Source organism: Mus caroli, chromosome 2 (genome assembly GCF_900094665.2).
Source record: "Mus caroli chromosome 2, CAROLI_EIJ_v1.1, whole genome shotgun sequence".
NCBI classification, from domain to species: Eukaryota; Metazoa; Chordata; class Mammalia; order Rodentia; family Muridae; genus Mus; species Mus caroli.
Genome location: NC_034571.1, coordinates 45301138 through 45324118, shown reverse-complemented (window position 1 = coordinate 45324118; position 22981 = coordinate 45301138). Strand labels below are relative to the sequence as shown.

Genomic DNA, 22981 nt, shown 5'->3' with positions numbered 1-22981 from the left:
ATGCAAATAAAGAAAATATCCAATAAAAAAGACTTAACCTATGCATACTCAAATTACAGCAGCCACTTGTTTTGTAGTGTGATGGTTTGTATATGCTCTGCCCAGGGAGTGTCACTATTAGCAGGTGGGGCCCTATTGGAGTAGGTGTAGGCATGTCACTGTGGGTGTGGGCTTTAAAACCCTCATTCTAGCTGCCTGAAAGCCAGGATTCTGATAGCAGCCTTCAGATGAAGATGTAGAACTCTCAGCTTCTCCTGCACCATGCCTGCCTGGATGCCACCATGTTCCCACCTTGATAATAATGAACTGAACCTCTGAACCTGTAAGCCAGCCCCAATTAAATGTTGTCCTTAGAAGAGTTGCCTTGGTCATGGTGTCTGTTCACAGCAGTAAAACCCTAAGGCATGTGGTTTCTTTAACCCTGCCTGTACATTGTGGGTCCTCCTCTTCTGACATGGTTTGTACCCTGATGCTCAGAACAGTTAACAAGAAATAAGGCAGAAAATGTCCACGACCCAAAGGTCATAATATATTTCTATTTACTGATAACCTACCAATAACAAAGTTTTGGCTTAAACATGAACTCATTTCTTACATGTGGCATACACCTTTCCATGATGTAACTTACCTCCCAAGGCCATGTTCCTCAGCGGTGCTCAGTTTATGCTTTGTGCTGTAAACATAGCTTCTTAGGAACTATGTTCTACCCAGGGAATAAATGATGGAATGCAGACTGCATGGACCATGGTGCCTGGAATTTCTGATTACTAACTCAGATTTGACTTTAAAGAGAATTTAGACAGCGCTGAGAGTGAAGGGTGATTGTCAAACACCCATGCCCCTGTTTTCAAAACAAACAAAAATCCTGGGCAGTTGGGGTGCATGCCTTTAATCCCAGCACTCAGGGGCAGAGGCAGGTGGATCTCCTTATCTACAGAGTGAATTCCGGGACAGTCAAGGCTACATAGACATGTCCAAAACACCAAAGCCAACCAAATAAACAAACAAGCAAACAAAACTTTACTGATGGAATTCAAAGCTTATTCTAGAACACAGAGCTATATTTAACATGGGATTTTACATTTTTATTTCTTTAAACACCCCTCATCCTTATGACTAACCACACAACTCCTTTGTAACTACAAATCTACACATTTCCTTTTCTTCCTAACTCATTACTCCAGTTGTCACTGAACATTTTGAAACCAAAATATTTCCTGTTTTCTTGATAACTAAGAAAAATTAAATTAATCTGAAGTTTTAGATAACTGACTTCTTCATATCCTTATTAAATGGATTTTTTAAAAAAATCCATGTGACAGACCCCAATGACTGGATTTACTTTTAAATTCTAACTTTCAAAGTACATTGAAACAGATCACAAAGTCAACTTTATAGGCACAGAAGGCTGGGATGGTGGCGTGACTCATTGGTTAAACCTGGTAACATTGATTCAATCTCTGCATCATAAGTTGAAGGAACGAACTAACTCCTGTAAATTGCCCTCTACCTCCACATATGTGCTATAGCATGTGCATGCGATGGACTTGCACATTCAAAACTATGATCCAAAGTAGCTATGTCTAGTAAGAGAGATGAGCAAACACACAGGCACATTGCAACACACACACACACACACACACACACACACACACACACACACACGTACAACTACTCTAGACACCAGAAACAAAGTCAGAAGAAAATTACAGTCTACTAAAGATCATAATTTTACTAGACAATATGGCAATTGAATGATCAAAAGAAATGCCAGTGTATGGAGAAAATACTGGGGAATAAAAAAGACACTGAAGATGCATGTTCCAAAGAAAGCAGAAGCTATGAAGACACAAATACCTCCAGGTACTGAATGTTAGATGGAATGAACCCTTACCAAGCTTCAAAACTGATGCTTCCAGGTGAGTCTGAGGTTGAGGTAGATAGGGCAGATAAAGTACCTGTCCTTCCCTTGTTTTGTGGAAAGCTGAAAAGCTTTAAGATGAGTCACTCCCAAAGCATCAGGATACAGACCAACATAGTCTGTGTCTGACATAGCACATAACCACCATCAGAATGAAATACATGGAACAACAACAAAAAAAAGTCAGAACAGAGAAGACAAACTCATAGATGCAGAAGTCAAAAGAAGCAAACTACTACCCAGATTCAGCATTCCCCACTCACACCGTGGACTGGAGTGAGAATTTTTGTTTCTTTGAAAAACACAGAATTTGAAATATGCTTTCATTTTAATCTCAGGTATGGGCTATGGGGCTGCTTCAGACTGTCCACAGCAGCTGATTATGATTTGCCTCATGCTCTAGCAGGGGAGTGATTTTTGCCAGCTGTAGATAGTTTCTATGATTGCATGATGTTTGAAATTCTGGGAACTTCTCAAAATGTATATAAATGCTAGAGCCCTGAGAAGCAGGATGGGCTGTCGGCTGCTTGCAATTTGATAAGCAGTTGCATGCAAAGAGGAAACAACAAGAAGAAATTAGACATCCTGATGGCAAATATCAAACTTACCCCAAGGAACTAAACACCCTTAATCAGCAGGAAGTAGTCTAAGAATAATGTCATCCCTTTCCCCCCTATCCCTTTTTTTCTCCTATCTAGTGTTACAGTGTTGAAAGAGTGGGAAAATGATGGAGAAGGGTGGAAGAAAGGAGAACTCACAAAATAGCAAAACTCTGGCTGGAGCGGACCCTGCAAAAAACACAACTTTGTCTTTAGTCAGTCTTAACTTCTTATAGGTTAGGGGTCAGAAAGCTTTGCTTGTACAAGATTCTTGTCAAAACCACACCATCTCTTCTGCCCCTAGCTGTGGGGGTGACTGTGCTATAATAAAATTTTATTTTAAAAAAAACTAGGTGGTGGAAAGGATCGGACTTATAAGTGATAGCTAGTCAACCTATGTCAGAGATGAGCCCAAGCAAGGACAGCATAACTAGTGGGTCCCAACAAAGTAGCCACCTTTCCAATGGCCCATGTTGGGGGTGGAGAGACGTTCCTTTTTAACACATGAAAGAGCAGAAGTAGGAGGAAAAGAAATTGAGATTCTAGAAAGAGCAAAGAGATGTTCATTTGACATTCTGAAACGGTGCTATAAATGGGAGAGGAAAGCAAGACTAAACATTTCATTGCATATTTAGATTTCTTCTGCTGGACTTGACATCCAAGGAAGAGTAGGTGACTGGACTGGAGAAGAGAACTCTTCAATTTCTTTTGAGTCTTGGTAGGCTGTTGCTGCAGGTGGACATGATAGAATGATATCCATTCCCTTTGTTCCTGGAAGTTTCCTGACTTTCTCAATGCACTCTTTGTATTTAGCCTCCCTGAAGTGTCTCTTCCCCCACCCCCAACCCCCTGCAAAAAGGAAAACCAAACAAAAGTTAAGTCACATCAGCATAAAATTTTATTCTTTCAGACAGCATGTATCACCCATGGTGCCTGGAAACACAAATTTAGTGACACTGGTAAATGTGCTTCATTAGAGGCCTCCACATTTCAAGAAACACGCAGCATGCATTACACTGTATAACTCAAAGGTTTGCACCCTATCCCCAACCAGCTCGTACTTGACAAATGGATTCACAGAATGAACTGGAAAGCTCCTCCTGCAGTTGCTCTGCTCACGGACTAGGTGGTTAGTGGATACTATTGTTTGGATCCTGGCTGTTACAGGGTTAAAGTGTTGGTCCTCAGCCCATCGGTACCATTAGGAAACGGGGGCTAGTCGGAGAATTTAGGACGTTGGGAACACGACCTTGAAGGGTACTATAGAATCTTAAGTGCATGCTCTCTCTCTCCCACCCCTGCTTCTTTCTCTTTTTCCTTCCTTTCCCTTTATTACAAAGAACTATGTATATGGGTGTTTTACCTGCATGTATGTCTGTGCACCACATGTCTGCAGTACTCACAGAGGCCAGAAGAGAGCATTGGATCTCCTGGCACTGGAGCTTTCAGTTGTGAGCTGCTATGTGAGTGCTGAGAATCAAACCTGGGTCCTCCAGGAGATCAGTCACTGCCCTTAACTGCTGAGACATTTCTCCAGCCCATCCTCTCCCACTTTTCAAGTTTCTATTTATAAGTGGCTACTCACCCGCTAACACAGGCCCCAAACCAGTATATACTGCAATCTCCAAAACTGTGAGCCCAAACAAACCATTTATCTTTACAAATGGATCATCTCAAGTACTTATTACAGTAATGGGCAGAAGGGTTACATTTCAGAGATGCTCTGAGATAGCCATAGAAACAAGAGTCTGACCCAGCAGACTCTGAGGGAGTCCATGAGGTCAAAAAAGTCCTTCTAGGTGAAGGCCTAGTCAGGCCTGGGCTTATCAAGCTACTCTTGCTGTCAAAAATGCTGGTTGGCTCTTCTATAGAACTGACAAAATGCAGCATCTCTGGACCAGAACACTGGATGCTAGGTCGTCCTCTTGGTTCCTACCAAGTCCTCATGCTCAGTGCTCTGACCTCATGCAGGAGCATTTCAGCAAAGCAAACCTTTGCCTTCTACTTTGTAGTCCAATGCATCTTCTTTATCAAGTGCAAGATGGACCTTCACTCCAGAGTTCGCTGGCCCACTGTTTCTGTGCTTTACATCTCTGGTCTCTGCTTCTCTTGGGAACTGCAACATCATAGCAAGGGAAGCATGAAGAGCCAGGCCAGCACCAGGAGGTAAGGACTGGGGACACTGGAGACACTGCTGCCAGACGTCCTCTGAGCGTGCATTACAGCAAAGACTGCATTTGTGTGGTTGGTGGGCAACTCTACATTGCAGATCATTCCTTCACAGCAAGACCTACACTCCTGGGTACAAGGAGGAAAGAGGAATTGGAGTGAGGAGCAGGGAGGAAGATGGGATAAGACCCCTAAACAAAAGAAAGACAGGCGCTGGAGCTGATAGTCCAGCCTGTGCATTGTCCTGACCTTTGGGTACCCTTCCCCCTGCTGAACAAAGACTACTGTGAGAGTTCTCATCCTAACTCTTGAAGCATCTGTGTCAAACCCAAGCAAAACTGAGGCAAAGGTGGGAGACTGTTAGACTGCTCAGTTTCCAGATCTTAAAAGATTTATTAGAAGACAATGGAACCAAAAACAATGACCTGAAAGTCAGGAACCTTCTGGACTTGTTGGTTCTCTTTCTTAGTATTATTTGTTAGGTGATAACTGTGACCTGCTACTGTCTGTGCCCTCACCCGAGTCCCATTATGATGGCAGTGATAATTTGCTAAAATAAAAAATAATAATAATAATAAAATAAAGTGCCCATTCTTAAGAGTACATTCAAGGGAAGCAACCTGTGACCACAACAGTGATGCATGCCTGACCCAAAGCCATGTCTTCATGAACTGGCCACTCATGCATGTTTCCAGGCCAATGGGGGCAGCAGAAAGCAACAGCTTCAAGCACAGCCACAAATGACTATGCAGCCAGCTGCCCATCAGATTGACCCAGGGGAAAGTTCTTATTTTCCTTTCCAAATCTTGCTATGTAGCCCAAGCTGGCTTCATACTCACAATCCTCCTGCCTCAGGCTCTAGAGTACTGGGATTACAGAAGTGAGCCACTGTGCTCACCATGGATACTTTCTAGAGATCTTGATTCCTAAGACCTCTATGTGAAGTTCCATTTCAATCAGTTTAGGGTGCTTCTGTCCAGCCTCACCAGCTCACCTCAGCGTTGCTGCCCATGTGGCCCTTGCATGATCAGAGTCACACAGCATCCAGACTCCAGTGCTCTGAAGGATGGGTGATTCTTGAGCTTCCAGCATGAGCTTCAGACTGTGCAAGTTCTGAAGCACAGAATTTATCTCTAGAGCTCTGGAAACTAACACTCATTCTTAGTACCATTATTTCTTTTTGAAGACAGAGTATCTTCAATTGTCTGCTCTCCTCATTGGCACTAAAGTAGAGTCTTTATGTCAGAGTACAAACAAACCTAACATATGGCTTCTCCTTCTTGGTTCTCCCATGACACATAACTTACCACCATCCCCATGAAACCTGGGAAAGTTAACTCCAAGCAAGCATATCTTTACCGTGTGTTCCGAATCTCGGCTGTGTCGGCAGCCAACAAAATGACATTCATTTTTAGAGGCACACTTTTTCGTGATGGACGTACTTCTTCCATGGCTGGTGAAGTGATGAACTGTCAAACAATACTGTGTGTCTAGGAAAATTTAACAAGAATAAAAACAGTTTTATTTTCCATGTTGCAAAAGAGACCCCTTGACCATAATGCCTGAAGAGAGTAAAGACCAGAATAATCTAAAGGCTCAGAGGGAGAAACTTAATAGCAATGAGTGCTAGAGTTTGTGAGTGGTATTTCTGGCAAGACAACAGCTTCCAGAGTACACATGTCTTTTGAAAATGAATATAAATGGGTATCCAGTTCCTTTGGCATTAGCTGAAGCTGAGAAAAATGTGCAGTTTTCCTCAATCCTTGGTCCTGAAAACTGAATATTGCAAATATTTATGTCCCCAGCCTGCTCTTTCTTCCTCTGAAGCATGTGTTCAGGAACTCTAAATTAAGTCAAAACTGTGAGCACAAAGATACAACATGTCTGGGAACATGGTGTCTCACTCAATGTTTTCTTCTTACAGGCTACATGCAAACGGGTCTCCAGCTACACACCAGCTCGCCCATCTTTCTCACCTTGCTTACTCAGATTTGCAGCCTTCTAGCATGTTTGACGATTCCTCATTGATGTACTCTACCTTCCCTGGCCTCTTCACTTCCTGTCTCCCTGTTTCCCTGCTCTGTGCAGTTAGCTCATTTCTACAGAGCTATCCTCACTGCTCAAACCATCCATTTTATGACTTAGCATTCTTGTCAGAAAGTGGTCCATTTGACCCAATGGGATATTCTGCTTTAGTGCTGTGTCTCCTTGTTGCTGCCAAAGACCATGGAAATGCCTGTTAAGTAATTCACCATGGATTCCAATAGCAACTGACTGGGAGAAAATGGACCAAGATGGTGAGATCCTGTCACAAGTAAGTCTTATTTGATCCTTTAAGAGCGTTGTGATATTTTAAATGAAATATTAATACATACAGTGGCATTTTGATAACTTTAGTAATATTTACAATGGCAGATACATTCATATATATTGTAGAGGTACTCTGTTATCTTCTAACTATGTTCATTCATTCAATCCTTACCATGAACCTTCAGAAAGCCATAGACCATATTAACGTTCTTTGATGTTAAGACAACATCTCATTATGCAGTCCTGGCTGTCTGAAGCTCTCTGTGAAGAGAGCTGACTTAGAACTCACACAAAGATTCTCCTGGCCCTGTCTCCCATGTTCCAGGGTTAAAGGTGTATGCCACCATCTTGCCCACAGTCAAACAGGCAGAAAATTGCATAGGTATAAGATAGAATGCTAACCAAGGAAGGTGTCAAAGATTTGTGCTTTTAATCAGTACACTTGGCTGCCACCCTGGATGCTCATCCTTGAACTAGACAAAAGTAGCTGACATTGGAGTCTGGAGGAAATGGAGCCATCTCATCTGACAACCTAAAATCAGAACAGCCCAGTCTTGTTATAGCTCCCTCAGTTTCAAAGTCCTAGCAGCATAGTCTGTCTGTTTTACTTCCAACTTCGTATGGAAACATTCCGTTTCTTCACAACTCTATTTCTACCACCTGCAGGGAGCTGCCATCTTCCAACCGAACACTATGACAGTCCCCACTTGATGTATTCTTTGACTCTCATATCCAGCTGTCCAACAGCATGTTTCGGATCACATCCACATTGTGCATTCTAACTTTCATACTCTATCAGAAAAAATAAATCTCTGCAGGTCTTTGTACATGGGCCTCTCTCAGTTTGTCCCTCTATCTCCCACTGTGCCATAGTGATCAGCCTCTGAGTTCACTGAAGAGCCCACATACCTATCACCTCTGGAAGCCTTTACATTTGAGCTTTCCCTTCCAGTCACACTTTTCCTTCAGGCTTCCTTCTCTTGCCCATTCAGGTCTTTGCTTTAATGTCTATTGAGAAAAGATTCCCCATGGCGACCTTGTCAAAGGCATCCAGTCTTCTCTCAGCAAGTATTTACTGAGCACATATTAGGATCTGGATTAGGCACTGGAGATGTGTCAGTCAACTACCAAGGATAATCAGATGTTTGTTAGGGGAGTGAACGAGCTTCCTAAGCAACAATGACTCTCTGTAGAGTAGAGTGCAGAACCCTTTCTTTGCTTTAAGGCAGTAAGTATGACTTTCCTAGGGTATCAAGCATCAGACATTTCTGGGATTGTTTGAATGCCTTAGTCAACATTGTGGTTCCTGTCTTCTTGATTAACACCTTTTAAGACATTTTTCTTCATGATGCATACAAGTGTATGCTCAGTGTGTGTGTGTGTGTGTGTGTGTGTGTGTGCACGCGTGTGGGTGCGCATGTGACCCATCCCCAGGTTCTCTCAAGATGCTCTGGTGTCTGGGCAGCCTTTCACAAGAGATCCAGGACCCCCATTAGAATACCACTGGCCTGTGTTGGCATACTATTCTATAACATAAGACTTCTCCCTCCAACTATAGGAAGAATCTAAATAAAGTAAGGTCACAAAAGAATCTGGAAGAGTCCTCCAAGCTCGGATACTCACCCTGCGGACACCACTTGTCTTCTGCCCATCGATTGCAGTTATAATTATCCCCTGCATTTTCGCAAGTAAAACACTTGAAACTGTTTGGGAATGGTGTGGCTTTAAAAAAAAAAAAAAAAGAATGAAGTAAAGTCACAAAAGGACAAAAATTTCCAACATCAAAAGCACAAAGTTCGCAACTTTATTAGATGAAACAAAACATACAAGACATCCTTCCTCTTCGGAATGCCTGTGTCCCGAAATGAAATAGCTCCAGAAGCTATTTTGAAAGATCCATGGTATGATATTAATATCTAGTCCTCAGAAATAAGAGGGGCTGAGACAGTGGGCAAGGATGGAAGTGGTATTTGAGATTATACAACATATACATACAGAGACACAAATACATATATGCATATACATGTGGTGGAACTAGACAAACAGGTTCTTTGGAACATCCTGAAGAAAACAGAAAATTCAAAGTGAAGAACAGCAATGTCATACACCTCGCGTGGGGCCAGGATGAAGACAGCCCTCATCCTGGCTGTGTATCACCAGCACCAGTAAAGCATTTTAAAAGAGGAGAGGAGAAAGGAAAAGAAAAACATCTCCCCCTCGGAATTACAATTAGACTACTGCATTAATGATAAAACTTTGGTGCAATATTAATTGTGCATAAGACGATAATGAAGACCCAGGTCACGCTCTCTTCTCAATTTCAAACCTTCTGATGAGTTTTCATAAAGTGTTAATGTCCATTTGGAAGAATGGGTGTATTATTTATGCAGGAAATTTCCATAGCCAATTATCTCTGATGGAGAAATCAACTAAGATCTCTGAACTTCCTCTGCCATGCCATGTAAGACTGTAGCAGAAGGCCAACCCGTTCTAAAGAAGAGATTAGCTTCCCATCCCTGCACTCTCAGGCCAGCAGTGGCCAGGCATGTCTCTGCCACTCTAGGTAAAACCAACCATTCTAGAAAGGTGTGGTAGATGACAAGGGGACAAACCAAAACAGAATGAGGACCACAGCCCCTACTTACGATCAAGAGGGGGCCTCACATTGTAGAAATTGATGTTCTTCGCAAACACCCAGTTCTCTGAGATGATCAAGATCTGAAGGATGGTGACAGCTAGAATGTGGCAGAGGAGCAGCATTCTGTCCACCCTGATTGGGCAGGTCAAAGTCGTGTGTCTGCCATGAAAACACAGACTGGATCAGATCATGTGTTTTTATACATCAATGAGAATTGTCCTGCATCTGCTCGGAAAGCTCAATTATTCCTCCTGACAAAAAGGGTCAGTACCACACATACCATTCAGATCAAAGTTAAGTAATTACTGCCTTCTACTGGCCTGATAAAATTCCAGCAGGCCACTCAGTGCTCCTCTCTGTCCAGGAACACAAGCTTCTAGCACTGGCCTAGCTACACCAGGTTCCTCCTTTGTCTGGGGACAGCTAGTCGATGCTGGGTTTAATGATGGGATTTTTTTTCTTCAATCAACCCTGGTTCCTGGTTTAATTACCTGGAGTCCCTAAACCACTTTTTTTTCTGCAACCCTTTCTCTGGGTAAACAGAGGTATGTGATCAAGTTTGTAACTCCATCAAATTCTGAGAGAAATCACGAAAGGAAAGCCAGTGGAGTAAATTGTGAGTTAGTCACAGGAAGTGTGGACTCCAGTCTGGAGCTTACTGATGCAGGGTGGAGAAGGGAGCAGTACTTGAGGTGCCAGCTCCACCTCCACCTGTCACACTAGGTGCTAGGACAAGCCACCAGGATACTCCCGAGGGAGCCATAAAAGTTAAGTGCTGCAAACACTATAATGACACTCCTGCCCCACAAACATTATTGATGATGTTCATAAGGGGTTGAAACTCAAAGGAATGACAGACGTGCACACAGCAATGAGTAAAGGACATGACCTTTCAGGACCCCACAGAACCCATAGCCTTTACCCTTTGAAGCCAGCCTCGTGGGAGTAGCTAAATCTGCAGTCTCATCACTGACAGGTTGTCTGGCCAGGGAAAGGTGAGTGTGGGCAGCCAAAGACGATGGGCAAACCTGGAGTCCAAAGGTTCAGGTGCTGGGTCTGCTGTTTATTAGCTTCCTGACCTTGGGCAAGTTCTTTAAACTCTATTAACCTCAATTTCCTCATCTGTAAAATGGCTTAATAATACCCACACTACCCACACATTTGGATAATTGTGAACATCAAATACAGTTTCAGATAGGATCACATAGCCTTGTGTGAATAAAACAGACATAAAAAGAGTTCTGCGGAAGCGCTAGAGTTCAATAGAACCATCCGCACTCATTTTCTTCTTGCTGAGTCAACTATCTCAGTGGCTTAGAGAAATTTTCAAAGAGAAGTGGTTTGATATCCACATATTCAAGCATCCTGGTTCTTCATATTAACTTTCTGAAACCAAGGTACTAGTGGGGCTCCAGAATTTTACCTCTCTTGTGTCTTTTGCATGTAAATAACATGTAAGCAAGGGTAAAACTGAGTACCAAACAAAATGTAGTGATAACGACCTTTTTCCCTACAAAGGACCTTAGTGAAGACAAAACTGGGTCACTAAGGATGTAGTCAGTGAAAGAAAGCATGCAGGTTTGAAATTTCTAAGGATACAAGGAAATGCTAATTCTGCTTTGCCTAGTCACACATCCAAAGTGGTCCATCCCGGAGCTACAATGAATCAATAGTCAAAGGTTAGAACCCAGCATCCCAAGAGAGACTCTTTATAGTGGGGAGATGAGTTCTTTCTCCCTCAAACCCCAGAATGACTGTGCTCTAACAGCAATCTACATTGTCTGTGTAAGATGGGCAGCCTCCTAAGATCATGGATTTCAAATGCCCATTATCTATCCTTAGATTCCCTTTCATCACTGGAGCTGTGGGACCTTAGGTGACTTTCTGAGGCTTCCGAAGCCCAGCTTCCTTTGCTGTAGTACAGTCATAAGAAACAGCAGTTTTGATGTGAGGTTTCTATGACCTCATGCCTAGGAAGGCATAGGCTAAGTACTGAGCCACAGTTGAATCTATGGTCGTCGAATGCTTTCTACTCAAAGAGCATTGGCTCACATCCCTGTTCCAGACCCAACCCTTGTGATGCCTGACTCAAGTTCATTAACTTCTCAGTAACACAGATTTTGAGCTATGTAACAGGAGTAGTAATGTTTCCTTGTATATGTAGAGGAATAAAATTGGCTAAAGCACATACAATATGTGAATTATTTAGTTAGTGACGTGCCTGGATTTTTGGCTAATTCTTTTAAGCACTTACTGTGCGGTGAAAAAGCTCCCAGTTTAAAATTACAACGCAAAATCCCTGGTTTTCCTAAAGTAATTTCCCATTGAAACCAAAGCTTATTCATTCATTCTATGTGTCATTATTGACATCCTCTATGGGTCACACATTGTTATTATTGACTTCCCAACAATGCCCTTTCTTTCATGAAAACTGCATTTTTGAGGGAAAGGGCAACCCAGGGGAGTGTGTAATTTCAAATTATACAGTTATAAATGCCATAAAGGCAAAGCAATAAGGTGATACCTTAGTAGGAAGGGAAGGGCTATGTCACATATGACAGTCTGCACACACCTCTCTGAGTAAGCAACATTTGAGCAGATGAATTAAATGAAGAGAAAACATAAGCTAACCCCAAACTCTAAAGAAAAGCAACCTATATCCTAAGGAGGAAATACATGGCTCCGTGGGTAAGAGCACATCCTTGCTGTACATGAGGACATGAGTTCAGATCCATATGAAAAGTCAGGCACACCACAAGTACCAGCTATGCCCACATTCCTGCCTGTAACCTGCTGTTGTGTAAGTGGAGATAGGAAGACTGATGGGGCTTGCTAGCCATTGGTCTAGCTCCTGGTCTCTCGTGGACAAGAAATAAAGAATGATATAATAGGAAACCAATTCCCTTATCTGGCTTCTGCATCACACACAGGCATGAGCATCCATGCACACATACACCTCATATACATCCATGTACACACACACACACACAAATACAAAAATAAACTAACAAAAACCTAAATGAACAAGTCTAAGCATAAGACTTGCTCTTTGTGTTCTCCATACTCTAAAGCAGGACTGTAGAAGTTGGTTTATTACCATTGTGCAACTGGGGAAACTGAGGCTCAGAGGCAGGAGACTGCCATTGATACAGTAAATTGCCCTTCAAATTTTTCCAGCTGGTACCTTTTCACTATTAGTGGTATACAAAACAGAGAGGGTTTGAGTTCCATAGAGCTGTATCTACACAACCTAAATATATTTTCATTCCTACTTCAAAGAGAAACAGCAGTATTCTCCAAAACTGAAAAGGCTTGTCTGTCAAATGAGGAACAAACTAAATAAACGTGTCTTCTCTTTCCTGAGCAGGTTGTATAATGTATTACCCTACACTGTCTCCTGAACAACAGTGTCTATATCTTTTTTCATATACAGGCTTGTGTCACCACGACTGTTTTATTTTTCATAAGCAGATGACATTAGGGTAGTGAACAAGTTAAACAGAGTGTCCTGGGGTTGCTGTACATTGAGGATCATTGCACAGAGCTGCTAAAACAAAATACATCTCTGCCGACATCGCTGAGCAGGTGCTCCCCGCAGTCTCTGTCACAGGCAAGGTTATAGAGGAGTTTGTATTTTATTCCCTGGAGGCGGGTGGAGTCTACAGTATGTGTTAGAGTAAACCAGGCTATTTTCTCCATGACCATTGCACAAACTAATGCTGCTTCTTCATGTAGGATGAGGGGTAACCCATGAGGTTCCCAAGGTAATTGGTAAAACTGTGTGTGTGTGTGTGTGTGTGTGTGTGTGTGTGTGTGTGTGTAGATATATTTTGCCGGGTGGAGGAGCTCAAACGGTTCTGAGACCCACATAATGGTGAAAAATGCAGCACAGTGCTTCTGAATATAGCTGTAATGATTTTGCTTCCTGTGAACGTGTTCTTTTATTCTGACACTAAGACAAAAGTTCCACTGTACACCATGGGATATATGTTTACAACCCTCACACTCAGTGGAAGCTCCAAATGTCTTTCTCCAAGAGAGCTTACGAGTCTCGTCCATGTTCCCCAGAGACAGGCTTGGGCAGAAACCTCGCGGGCGCGGTGCTCGCCTTCCCTGGGCTTTGAGTCCCTTCTTTAGAAGATACGTGAACTTGTTCCAGAATGCAAACAGTTTCTTTGCCAGGAGAGGGGAGCGTTTTCTTCGAGGCACATTTGTAAAGATACAGGAAGCAACTCTCAGGCATTGCAGAGAATGGCAGCTAGCCAGATTTGTAAGTTCAGGAACCCCTCCTGAGACTGGCCCATACCTGCCCAAAATAAGAGGCTCGATTCATGGGAGGGCATGTGGTTCAGAAGCAGGATAACTTCCCAGGCCCTGGTGCTCTTAACGTGCCACCGTCTGAAAAGCTGGTGGGGACCTTGAGAAGCAGCATATAGCTGACAGCCTTTGCAGCAGTAAAAAGACACACATTAAAAAAAAATCCCTTGATGTATGCTCAGCACACACCACACTGTCAGTAAATATGTTCTGGGACAGAACCAACACCATTATCTCTGACCTGGACAGAGCGCCTTTTGTAGAGAGTCAAACAAAGGCACGAAGGAGCAGGCAGGGCATCCGAGGCTGTAAAATGATGGACTTCCAAGAGAAACCCAAAGACCAAAGTGCAACAGTCAATACTGCATTGCTCACTCGATTCCTAATGCACGAGTCAGCCAGCACGAGAGTACCTTCAGCTGCTAATGAAATCATGAACGGATAATTGAAGGGAAGCAGCCCATCTAAGTCCATCAGGCCCGTCAACACTCACATCCACGCCTCCCAGCATGCACCACGCACTCTGCAGTCAGCCACTCTGACTCAACACTCTTAACAAGCCAGTTTCCCTTATAAAAATGGACTGAAGGCCAAATGGAAATCCAAAATGGGTGCTGAAATTTGACTGGGAAAGACTGGAATAGGTGAAAACACTTCTTTGGAAAGGGGACATTTTGCCAGAAGGAAATGTCACTGTTCATAGCCAGAGCATGGACGGGTTGCTTCTATCTGGGAAACCAAGGTGGTGAAAAGAGACATTCGTGGTCCTATTACATTTTGGAAGAATGTCATGAGACGTGCATTATACCCATTTCCCTGCAGAGGAGCTGAAAGCTAGGTGCCTTGCCTCGCCTGGGCTTACGAGTCAGTTTCCAGGGTTTGATGGTTTGCTCTCTATGTGACATACAATTTGTGAAGGGCTTCCGCTTCTCCACACCTTGAAAGTTTATCATTTGAAGACACTCCCTTACAGCATTCTGAGTGCTGAGTTTAAAACAGTAAACAAGAAAGAGCAAATCCCCCAGTCTCCACAGTCCCCACCTATTAGAAGACAATGTGAGCCACAGAAAATGTGGCTGACAATTTTCGAGGAAAGAAAAACAGCCTTAGCTTCAAAAAGACCCAGAATAAAATTCCAGACCTATATTTACTAACTAGATAATCACAAGGCTAAGAAGTATTGTCCCCATTAGCAATAAGGAAAGTGGGCTTACAGTTGTGCTGGTAACTTAGGTTGTGGTATGAATTGAGAGTAACTATTAGCACGTAAAGTACTTTTTATTTAGCCTCAAGAAACTTAAGCACCAAATTCATCCACTTCTCCCTCCCTCCCATTCCTGTACACATCATTGTCAGCAGACTAAAGATCAGATCAAGAGATACAATTGTACAAGCTTATTCCATATGTGCTCTGAGTGGGACATTGTTGAGGTCTGGGAAGTAATGTCTTATGAGGACTCAGAAATTCCTCCTATTACAAACAAGTGAGAAAGTGAAAAACTGCACTACCACGCCCCCCCACACACTTCTAATAAAGTATGATACTGACAGAGGTAGATTAATGAAGAATTCCAGTCATGCATTAAAACTCAGAAATGTAGTATGGCATTCCCATAATATTCTAGATTCCCGTTACACTGCTTAAAAAAAAAAATACAAACAGAAAAGTTTTCACCAAATGTAAGATCAAAGTCTCACCGAAGGGACACTTCTAAGCATACAGCTGGAAGTTTGGTGATTCCAAAAATGTAATTCTTTATCTGGTATATGTAACCAGGTTCGTGATGATGCCTAAGACAGCGCTCAGGATAAAGTAATTTCATTATGCAAATCAGTTTAAATCTAGTTGTGCCAATGCATGGTCAGTAAGTATGAAACTCAGATACTTTCTAATTTTAAAGTATGATATCTGAGAGAGAAAGAGAGAGACAGAGACAGAGAGACAGAGACAGAGAGAGACAGAGACAGAGACAAAGAGACAGAGACAGAGAGACAGAGAGACAGAGAGACAGAGAGTTAATGTATGCATGTATTTATGGGGTTACTGATTGCTTAAACCAGGCTGTAAGTGCATACCTACAACTCTGATTAAGAGATTGAATTACCAATGAGCCTAGTTTACTTTTCTGCTGCAGTGATAAACACCATGAACATAAAGAACTTGGGGAGGAAAGGGTTTACTACATCTTAAACTTCCAAGTGGCAGTCCATCAGTGAGGGAAGCCAAGGCAGGCACTTAAGCGGAGGAGCAATACTTACTGACTTGGTCTTCATGGCTTGTTCAGCTGCTTTTTTATACCAACCAGGCCCACCTGCCCGGGGTGGGGGGAGAGTGGTACCCACTCACGGTGGGCTGGGGTCTCCCATATCAACTATTAATCCAGAAAAGGCTCCACAGTTGTCTACAAGCTAACCTGATGGAGGCATTTTTTTCCCAGTTGATCCTGGCTTGTGTCAAGTTGACAAATGAAGCAACCAGTGCACCAATAATCTCACTGTTTACAGCACCCACAGTTGCTCATGGGGAGAACAGTAGGAACCCAAGTGGTACTACACACTGTCCTGAGGTTTTATGTCACTAGCCATTGTTTACAAAGCCCCCTACGAGCTCAATTCCATTCTCAAGTATCCACCTGAAAATATACTATACATGCAAGGGACAAGTCTGTAGATCTTCTGAAATGGGAGGGCATTTAAAAACCAACAGTAAACTGCATGCTCTGGCAAAAGAATATTGTGCTGACTTTTGCATAGTCACAAAATCCAGAACAGATTATTCAAAGAACTCTCTGGAAGCTGACAAGCTTATAAAAGCAGTCCTAAGGAAAAAAAATTCTGTATCTTGCATATCTAGCAAAGTTACGGTGTGTCACTTGCACTATAAATCGTCACTATTACTACTCGGAGCAGAAGGAAATGTACATATATAAAGATATATATGTGCATAATTTTGTATTCCCAGAGGAAACTGAAAAATTATGTACATTAAATAGCGTTTTAATTGCAACATGAAAAACGATATTTAACGGCTGGTAACGTAGTTCGCAGTCCCACAAGGGCAAAGTCAAGTGAAGTTGCTGCCTGGTGTAATAGGGAAAAATTGGCCTTTGGAGGCACCAGGCCTAGGCAGAAATTCTGACTGTCACCTCTATTGCCTACCACTCAATTGCTTTGAGTCTCAGTTTCCTATAAAATAGAAATATCACATGTGCATTTTGCAAAGTTTAGGGAATTAAAGAAAAATTAAAATTAAAATGTTGTTACCCTGTCCATTTACCAAGTCGATTAGAAGGCTAAATGTAGAGAACTATCATTCACAGTGAGTTGTAGAATTGGCCAATATCAGTATTATTGCTGAGAGGCTGAGAAGGTAGGACTCAAACTCAATATGTATGTTTTCAATTCTCAAATTCTATAATTATCTGAACATATATGAAAGCAGGATTTAATACCTCTGAAAACTAGAGCACATGGGACAATTTCCAGGCGTCTTTGGACTGAAACATTCCATCTCCTAGGGAAACTCCTTAAGACAGAAAGTAAACAACTCAGAAGAGATTTCCGAAGTCCCTGAAATTGATCAGATTCACTAGGCCCCTCCCTCCCAAGAGTGAAAAATAAAGACTGCTTGAGAATACTCTCAGACAAGCCAAGCTACCCTGGAGAAGCAGGACCATATGAGCTATCTGAAGGAGGCTTAGGCCATCTGAGCTTCCTGAAAAGGACACTCTCCACCTGAGCTGTCTTCACTATATGTAGCATGCTCCGGGTTCCCAGCCTTGTGAGCTGTCATCCATTCTGGCAGGCTTTGGTGATGCTGTTGTGTCTGAGTCATTTCTCTACCTATAAATTATCTCACACCCATATTTTTGTAAGTAACCTCAATAAAACTCATTGGTTCACCATGTTGGAATTTGATAGTATCCATACTTTGGTCATTTACAGGCTCCTGTTGGCGTGAGTAGACGTCTGTTGCATCTCCCCAGGAAAAGGTTTGGCATACAACAAGCATTCAGAGGCTCTTATATCTTTTGCCTTAAGAAGCCATAAACTCTGGGCTGTCACATCGTTGTGCCCAGATTGTAAAAAAAAACACCAAAGAGACCACCAGGAATCACAACCCGCTGTAATCGCATGAGGGTCTTTATTTAAGCTTGAGCTTGAGCCACCAACCTTCCTGATGGAACAGGAAAGATAGTGAACCCCCAGGTCTAAGGGAAGGGGGCAAGTGGGGGCTTCTAAGCCTTGACATTACATGAGAGGGTAAAGGAATGTCGTCCTTCAAACCTGATCATGTTTGTTCAGACAGCAGGACAGAACCATGCAGCTGGAAAGGGACTTTCCTGACTTAGGAAAAGTAACTTACTGTGCTATCAGAAGCTGGTATATTTTTACAACATGGTCATAGCTGTCTATGAATATTTGTCTCTTTTTCATAGTCCAAGAGTGGGTGGGCTTTTAGCATTTTAAGGATATTGGTCTCTGCTTCCTTCAAGGACAGGAGCCATCTGCAGTGGGAAATGCTTATCAATCAATCAATTGGCTTGGGTATGGTGCTTTCTGTCTGTTCCCAAGGCTGGCATCCGCCCTCCTGGGGGGAGGGGGTCGCCAGGGGGAAAGGGGAGGAGGGTAATGGCAATAAACCACTGGTGCCAGGCTGGGCCCTCTCCAAAGGCCAGAGGTCCCCATGAAGCCGGGAGGGAAGGAACGTTAACTTCTCTAGCCCCTCACGGCAAGGAAGTGCAGAGGCAGGCTCCCTTCAACATACCATTTCATATATTAAATGTGTGTCATACTTCCCATCTTGCTTGGAAGGCTCAGTTCAAATATTTCTCATTCACAAAACCTTTACGTCTGTTCTAGCTCATACAATGGTTTCTAGCTAAGAAAATACTGCAGCTTATTTATAAACTACAAGGCTAACGCTGACCTTGGGGGCTTAGGAGATGGTTTAGTGGGTAAATGGCATGCTGGACAAGCATGAGGGCCTGAATTCAGAGCCACAGCACTCAGGTAAGATTTGGGTGTAGTGGTGTGTATCTATAACCATGGCACATGGAAAAGGAGCAAAGACAGGATTCTTGGAATTTGCTACCCAGTGAGCTCTGGGTTCAGTGAGAGACCTTGCCTCAAAAACTGTGATGGAGAGTGATTGAGGAAGAAGTTTTACCACATGCATGCATTTAAACACTTGTGTATGCATGTACACACACACACACACACACACACACACACACACACACACACACACACACACAGGACAATCTTGAGAACTGGGCAGAGCAAGTTCCAGTCCTTGCTTGGAAATATGCTTACGGTCTGTCTCTAAGAGATTTAGACATTACAGGCAAGGCACTATCAATTAAAACTATTTTATTTTTTCTTTTCTACAAATAGACTTTTCATTTCCATGGTGAATGTTTATCTACGTGACTAAGCTTTCATTCATTCAATCAGCTTCCCACGTGCAGGCTATGAGAACTCTAGTTTCAGCAACTAAAGACTTGCCCAACAGTGCCTAAGCCATTGGTACATGGTTCAATGCATACATTCCCTTAAATACACTGTAGCAAAATGATGTGCCCCCCCCCCCTGCTGGCACAGTGTTGTGAAAAGGAAACAGCCTCTTTTACTCTTTGCTTGGCCCTCAAACCCACCATCCTCCATCTCTCTGTACCCTGATCTGTGCTGCAAAGGCAAGCACGCCTTCCCAATGGCTCCGGTTTGGTTTGGCCAACAGCAAGTGCTCATGGATAGCATGGTGGTCGGAAAGTCAGGCTGGGCATCTGTTTCTGTGACTACCTCCACTATGTCCCGTAGTGTCTACCAGAGTTATACCACACCTAGTACACCTTAGATGCTAGTAATCATTTTCCCTTGTCCTCAGGGCTGAGTTAAGACGGAAATGATTCTTCTCTGCTGCTAACTCTGGAGTCTGGTATTCTGCTAATGGCTTCCTAGCCTCTGTGAATTGTACCTTGTTAACTTTCTGAAATAACACCAATTGATTATGCTACCTGGTTCCTTCCAGAACTCCAACTGAATCTTGAACCTCAGAGAAGTCCCACTCTAAAAGTCACTGCTTTTTAGTGTAGCAGAGTGATCCCAGGAAAGCTACAGTGCATAAAGTCTTGTTACTAGCATAGAGAAGAACCAGTTACATTATCTGAATTATGAGGAACCAACAACTGGATAATGCAGCAAATCAATCAGTGAGAAAATGAAAACACCACTGAGTTCTGTATCAGAAGATAAAGGTAGATGAATATCTTATAAGCTCATTCAAATATGGCAACCTCAACAAGTCTTAGTGATTCCTAATCCTACCATCACGAAGTATATCGTTAAAAGGCAGAGAGAGGTGAGCAATGTCAAAGGACCTCAGAATATGAACACGGGATGTTACTAATATAGTGTATTCCCTCTCACTGAACTATAATATACAAATACGTGTATGCAGTTATTCATATCTGCATGGAAACAAGTCTATTTGAATGTAACCAATCCGTGGACTACTGAAACTTTTATTAATTGAACTATGTTCTGCTCTATAGTTTGTGTCCTAAGACATTCAATGTCAAAAATAATAATAATAATAATAATAATAATAATAATAATGTTGGATTTTCACTTGACATTGGGTTTCTCTCTTAAATTAAGAACCTCTCTCTTTAAATTAATAACCTATCTGTAATTGTTCAGATCTTAAATGCCCAAAGGCTCATGGGAGGAGGGCCCCCAATATAATAATGCTCAGTGGTCAGAGTTTGGGGAAGTCGGATCCCGAGGGTTCTGCCCTCACGACTGGCTTAGTTCACTGATGAAGTCACACCTCGATGGACACTTGGGAGGTCTTAGAAGCTGAGGGGGTGGGCCATACTTGAAGACAGTGCACCCTTGAGGGCTGTCTTTGGGTTCATGTCTTGTCTCTGTTCACTTTTTCCCCTCCTCTCTGCGCTCTGTTTTGCTTTGTTGTTGTTGTTGGATTTTTGTTTTATTTTGTTGTCTGTTTGCTTTTTAGCTATTATGAGGTCATAAGCTCTGCTGCTCAGCATGATATCCTGCCTCATCACAGTGCAGAAACAACATATCTACTCAGCCATGGACTGGAACCTCTAAAACCATCAAACAAAATAAAATTTTCTCGTTGAAGTTGAAAAGTGGTATTTTGCCACACTGAGAAGCTGGGAAGCATGCCTTCTCAGTCTTCTGATGTCCCTTCACCTTGCACATCCCAAGCCTTCCCACCCCACCCCACCCCCAGACAATGTTCTCACTGCTCTCAGGAGACTTATTTTCCCAAATAAAGGGAATCCCTTTGCTTCACTTCCTTGTGTACTTGAACTCACCTTCCTTACCCGTCTTCTTCCTCCTCTTCTAGTCCTTGTTCCTCTCATTCAAGGACACCTAATTAAAAAGAAAAAGAAAAAAATAGTTAGCTAAAAAGGCATTGAGATCTAATCCATATTCTATACTAATTTCCGGAACATAAAATTCCTTGTTGGCAGCCAGAGTGTCCTTTGCTTGTGCCTAAAGGAGTCCCTTCCACTTTGTACTTAAAACAAAGCACTCCATGAGTAGACTTTCACAAACAGTGGCATGCAACAGAATCCAAAAGAAGGATTCTTCTTATTCCTTTTCTGTGAATGAAGTGTGAATGGGCACAAACATTGTCCTCATTGAAAGTATGTAAAGATAAGACTGGCTGTGGGATTTATCACAGGACTCATTCAGAAGGTTAGAGGACAGAGGTCACACACCAGTGACCTGTACTACTTAGTGTGGTATGCCAGAGGTGGAGCCCATGCAATCCACGCCGAGCTCACAGTCACCAATGGATAAAAACGAGTCCAAATGTGTGTAGCCACAGTTCCTGGTAGCTGTCTTTCAAAATGGCTATAGCCTCTCTGGCAGAGAGCACTAGCCCTGTACTTCAGAGCTAACCTCAACCCACCTCTGAAGTCACATGGCTGATCACAAACAGTCAGGGAACACAGTTAACTGTGTCCCTTCGATCACCTTGCAATGCTTAGTCCCTTGACTCCAAAGTAGAGTAGTTTCCATTTACCCTTTAGCATGTGGGCTTGGGCAGCAGGAGATTATCTCAACACAAAGGCCTTGAGGTCTCAAATTAGCACATTGGCTCTACAACATGATTCATCCCTGGAGAACTTTCCCATCTGAAATTAATTAACTCTCCACACAGGGCTGTGAGGTAAGCATGATGTGATCATTGCCAGGGTGTAAGGAGAAATTAGAGCTGAGGAGGTCACAGGTTGTGCCAAAGTTATTAGGGAATTGTGTCATCATACAGGAATCTAGCTCAGTCTCTCGGCCCACTCTAGGATCTAGACCAATTTACCACATTTTACCTGTTTATTCCTTACTGAACTTTGTTAAAGGTACAGGCAGATAGGAGCAGTTCAATGAAAGACCCTGTTCAAAACTTTAGTGCCATGTCTACACTAACTCAGCAGCAGAAGTCACATGCCCAGATCTTCTTCAGGAAGATGTGTGACTGGATAGATTTGGTCCCGTCCTTTGGAAATAAGGCTAAGAATATCTTCACCCAGCTTCCCAGGAATCACACAGTAAGGCTCACTCTCATGTCTTCAGAGCCACTGGTGCACAGGCAGCCTTAGGGCCAGGGTCACTAGGTGCTGAGAGACAGCAAACTGCTCAAAACAGCAACACAATGGCAGAGCCTTCTTGACATACTTGACTAGGGCCCTTCTCTGCAGCACTCTTGGGTTTCCAGTTCAACCCCACAGCACAGCATACTGCAAACATTTCAGCTCTCTCTACTGTCAGCCTTTCAGATTCTGCAGAAGGAAACCCAGGGTAGGCTAGTGACCAAGAGAAGCAAGAGTCAACCTCCAAGTCAACCTTTTCTCTCTTGTTTCCTCATTGTCCTCTACCTGCTCCAAGTCCCCAGGCTTTTACAATCACTATTTCCTAGTCTATTGCTACAGAGAAGAGAAACTTTTCCCACTAGTGAGTCCATGTTGCCTGAGAAATGTTTATGCA

General features: G+C 42.8%; 1 protein-coding gene across 6 annotated transcripts in view; it reads right to left on the bottom strand.

Moving 5' to 3' along the window:
* Positions 1-3395: 3395 nt before the first annotated feature.
* Positions 3396-22981, bottom strand: part of Lypd6b (LY6/PLAUR domain containing 6B) — a 159076-nt gene continuing 139490 nt past the window's right edge. For 3 of the 6 annotated variants that reach the window (XM_021157011.2, XM_029474295.1, XM_029474294.1), the window contains exons 4-8: positions 21304-21361; positions 9645-9796; positions 8623-8721; positions 6049-6179; positions 3396-4818 (exon numbers count right to left, since the gene is read on the bottom strand). In XM_021157011.2, the coding sequence (XP_021012670.1) occupies positions 4645-4818; positions 6049-6179; positions 8623-8721; positions 9645-9759 (519 nt within the window). In that variant the 5' untranslated portion in view covers positions 9760-9796; positions 21304-21361 and the 3' untranslated portion in view covers positions 3396-4644. The remainder of the gene's footprint in view (positions 4819-6048; positions 6180-8622; positions 8722-9644; positions 9797-21303; positions 21362-22981) is intronic. The other 3 variants (XM_029474297.1, XM_029474296.1, XM_029474298.1) reach the window with 1 other exon arrangement.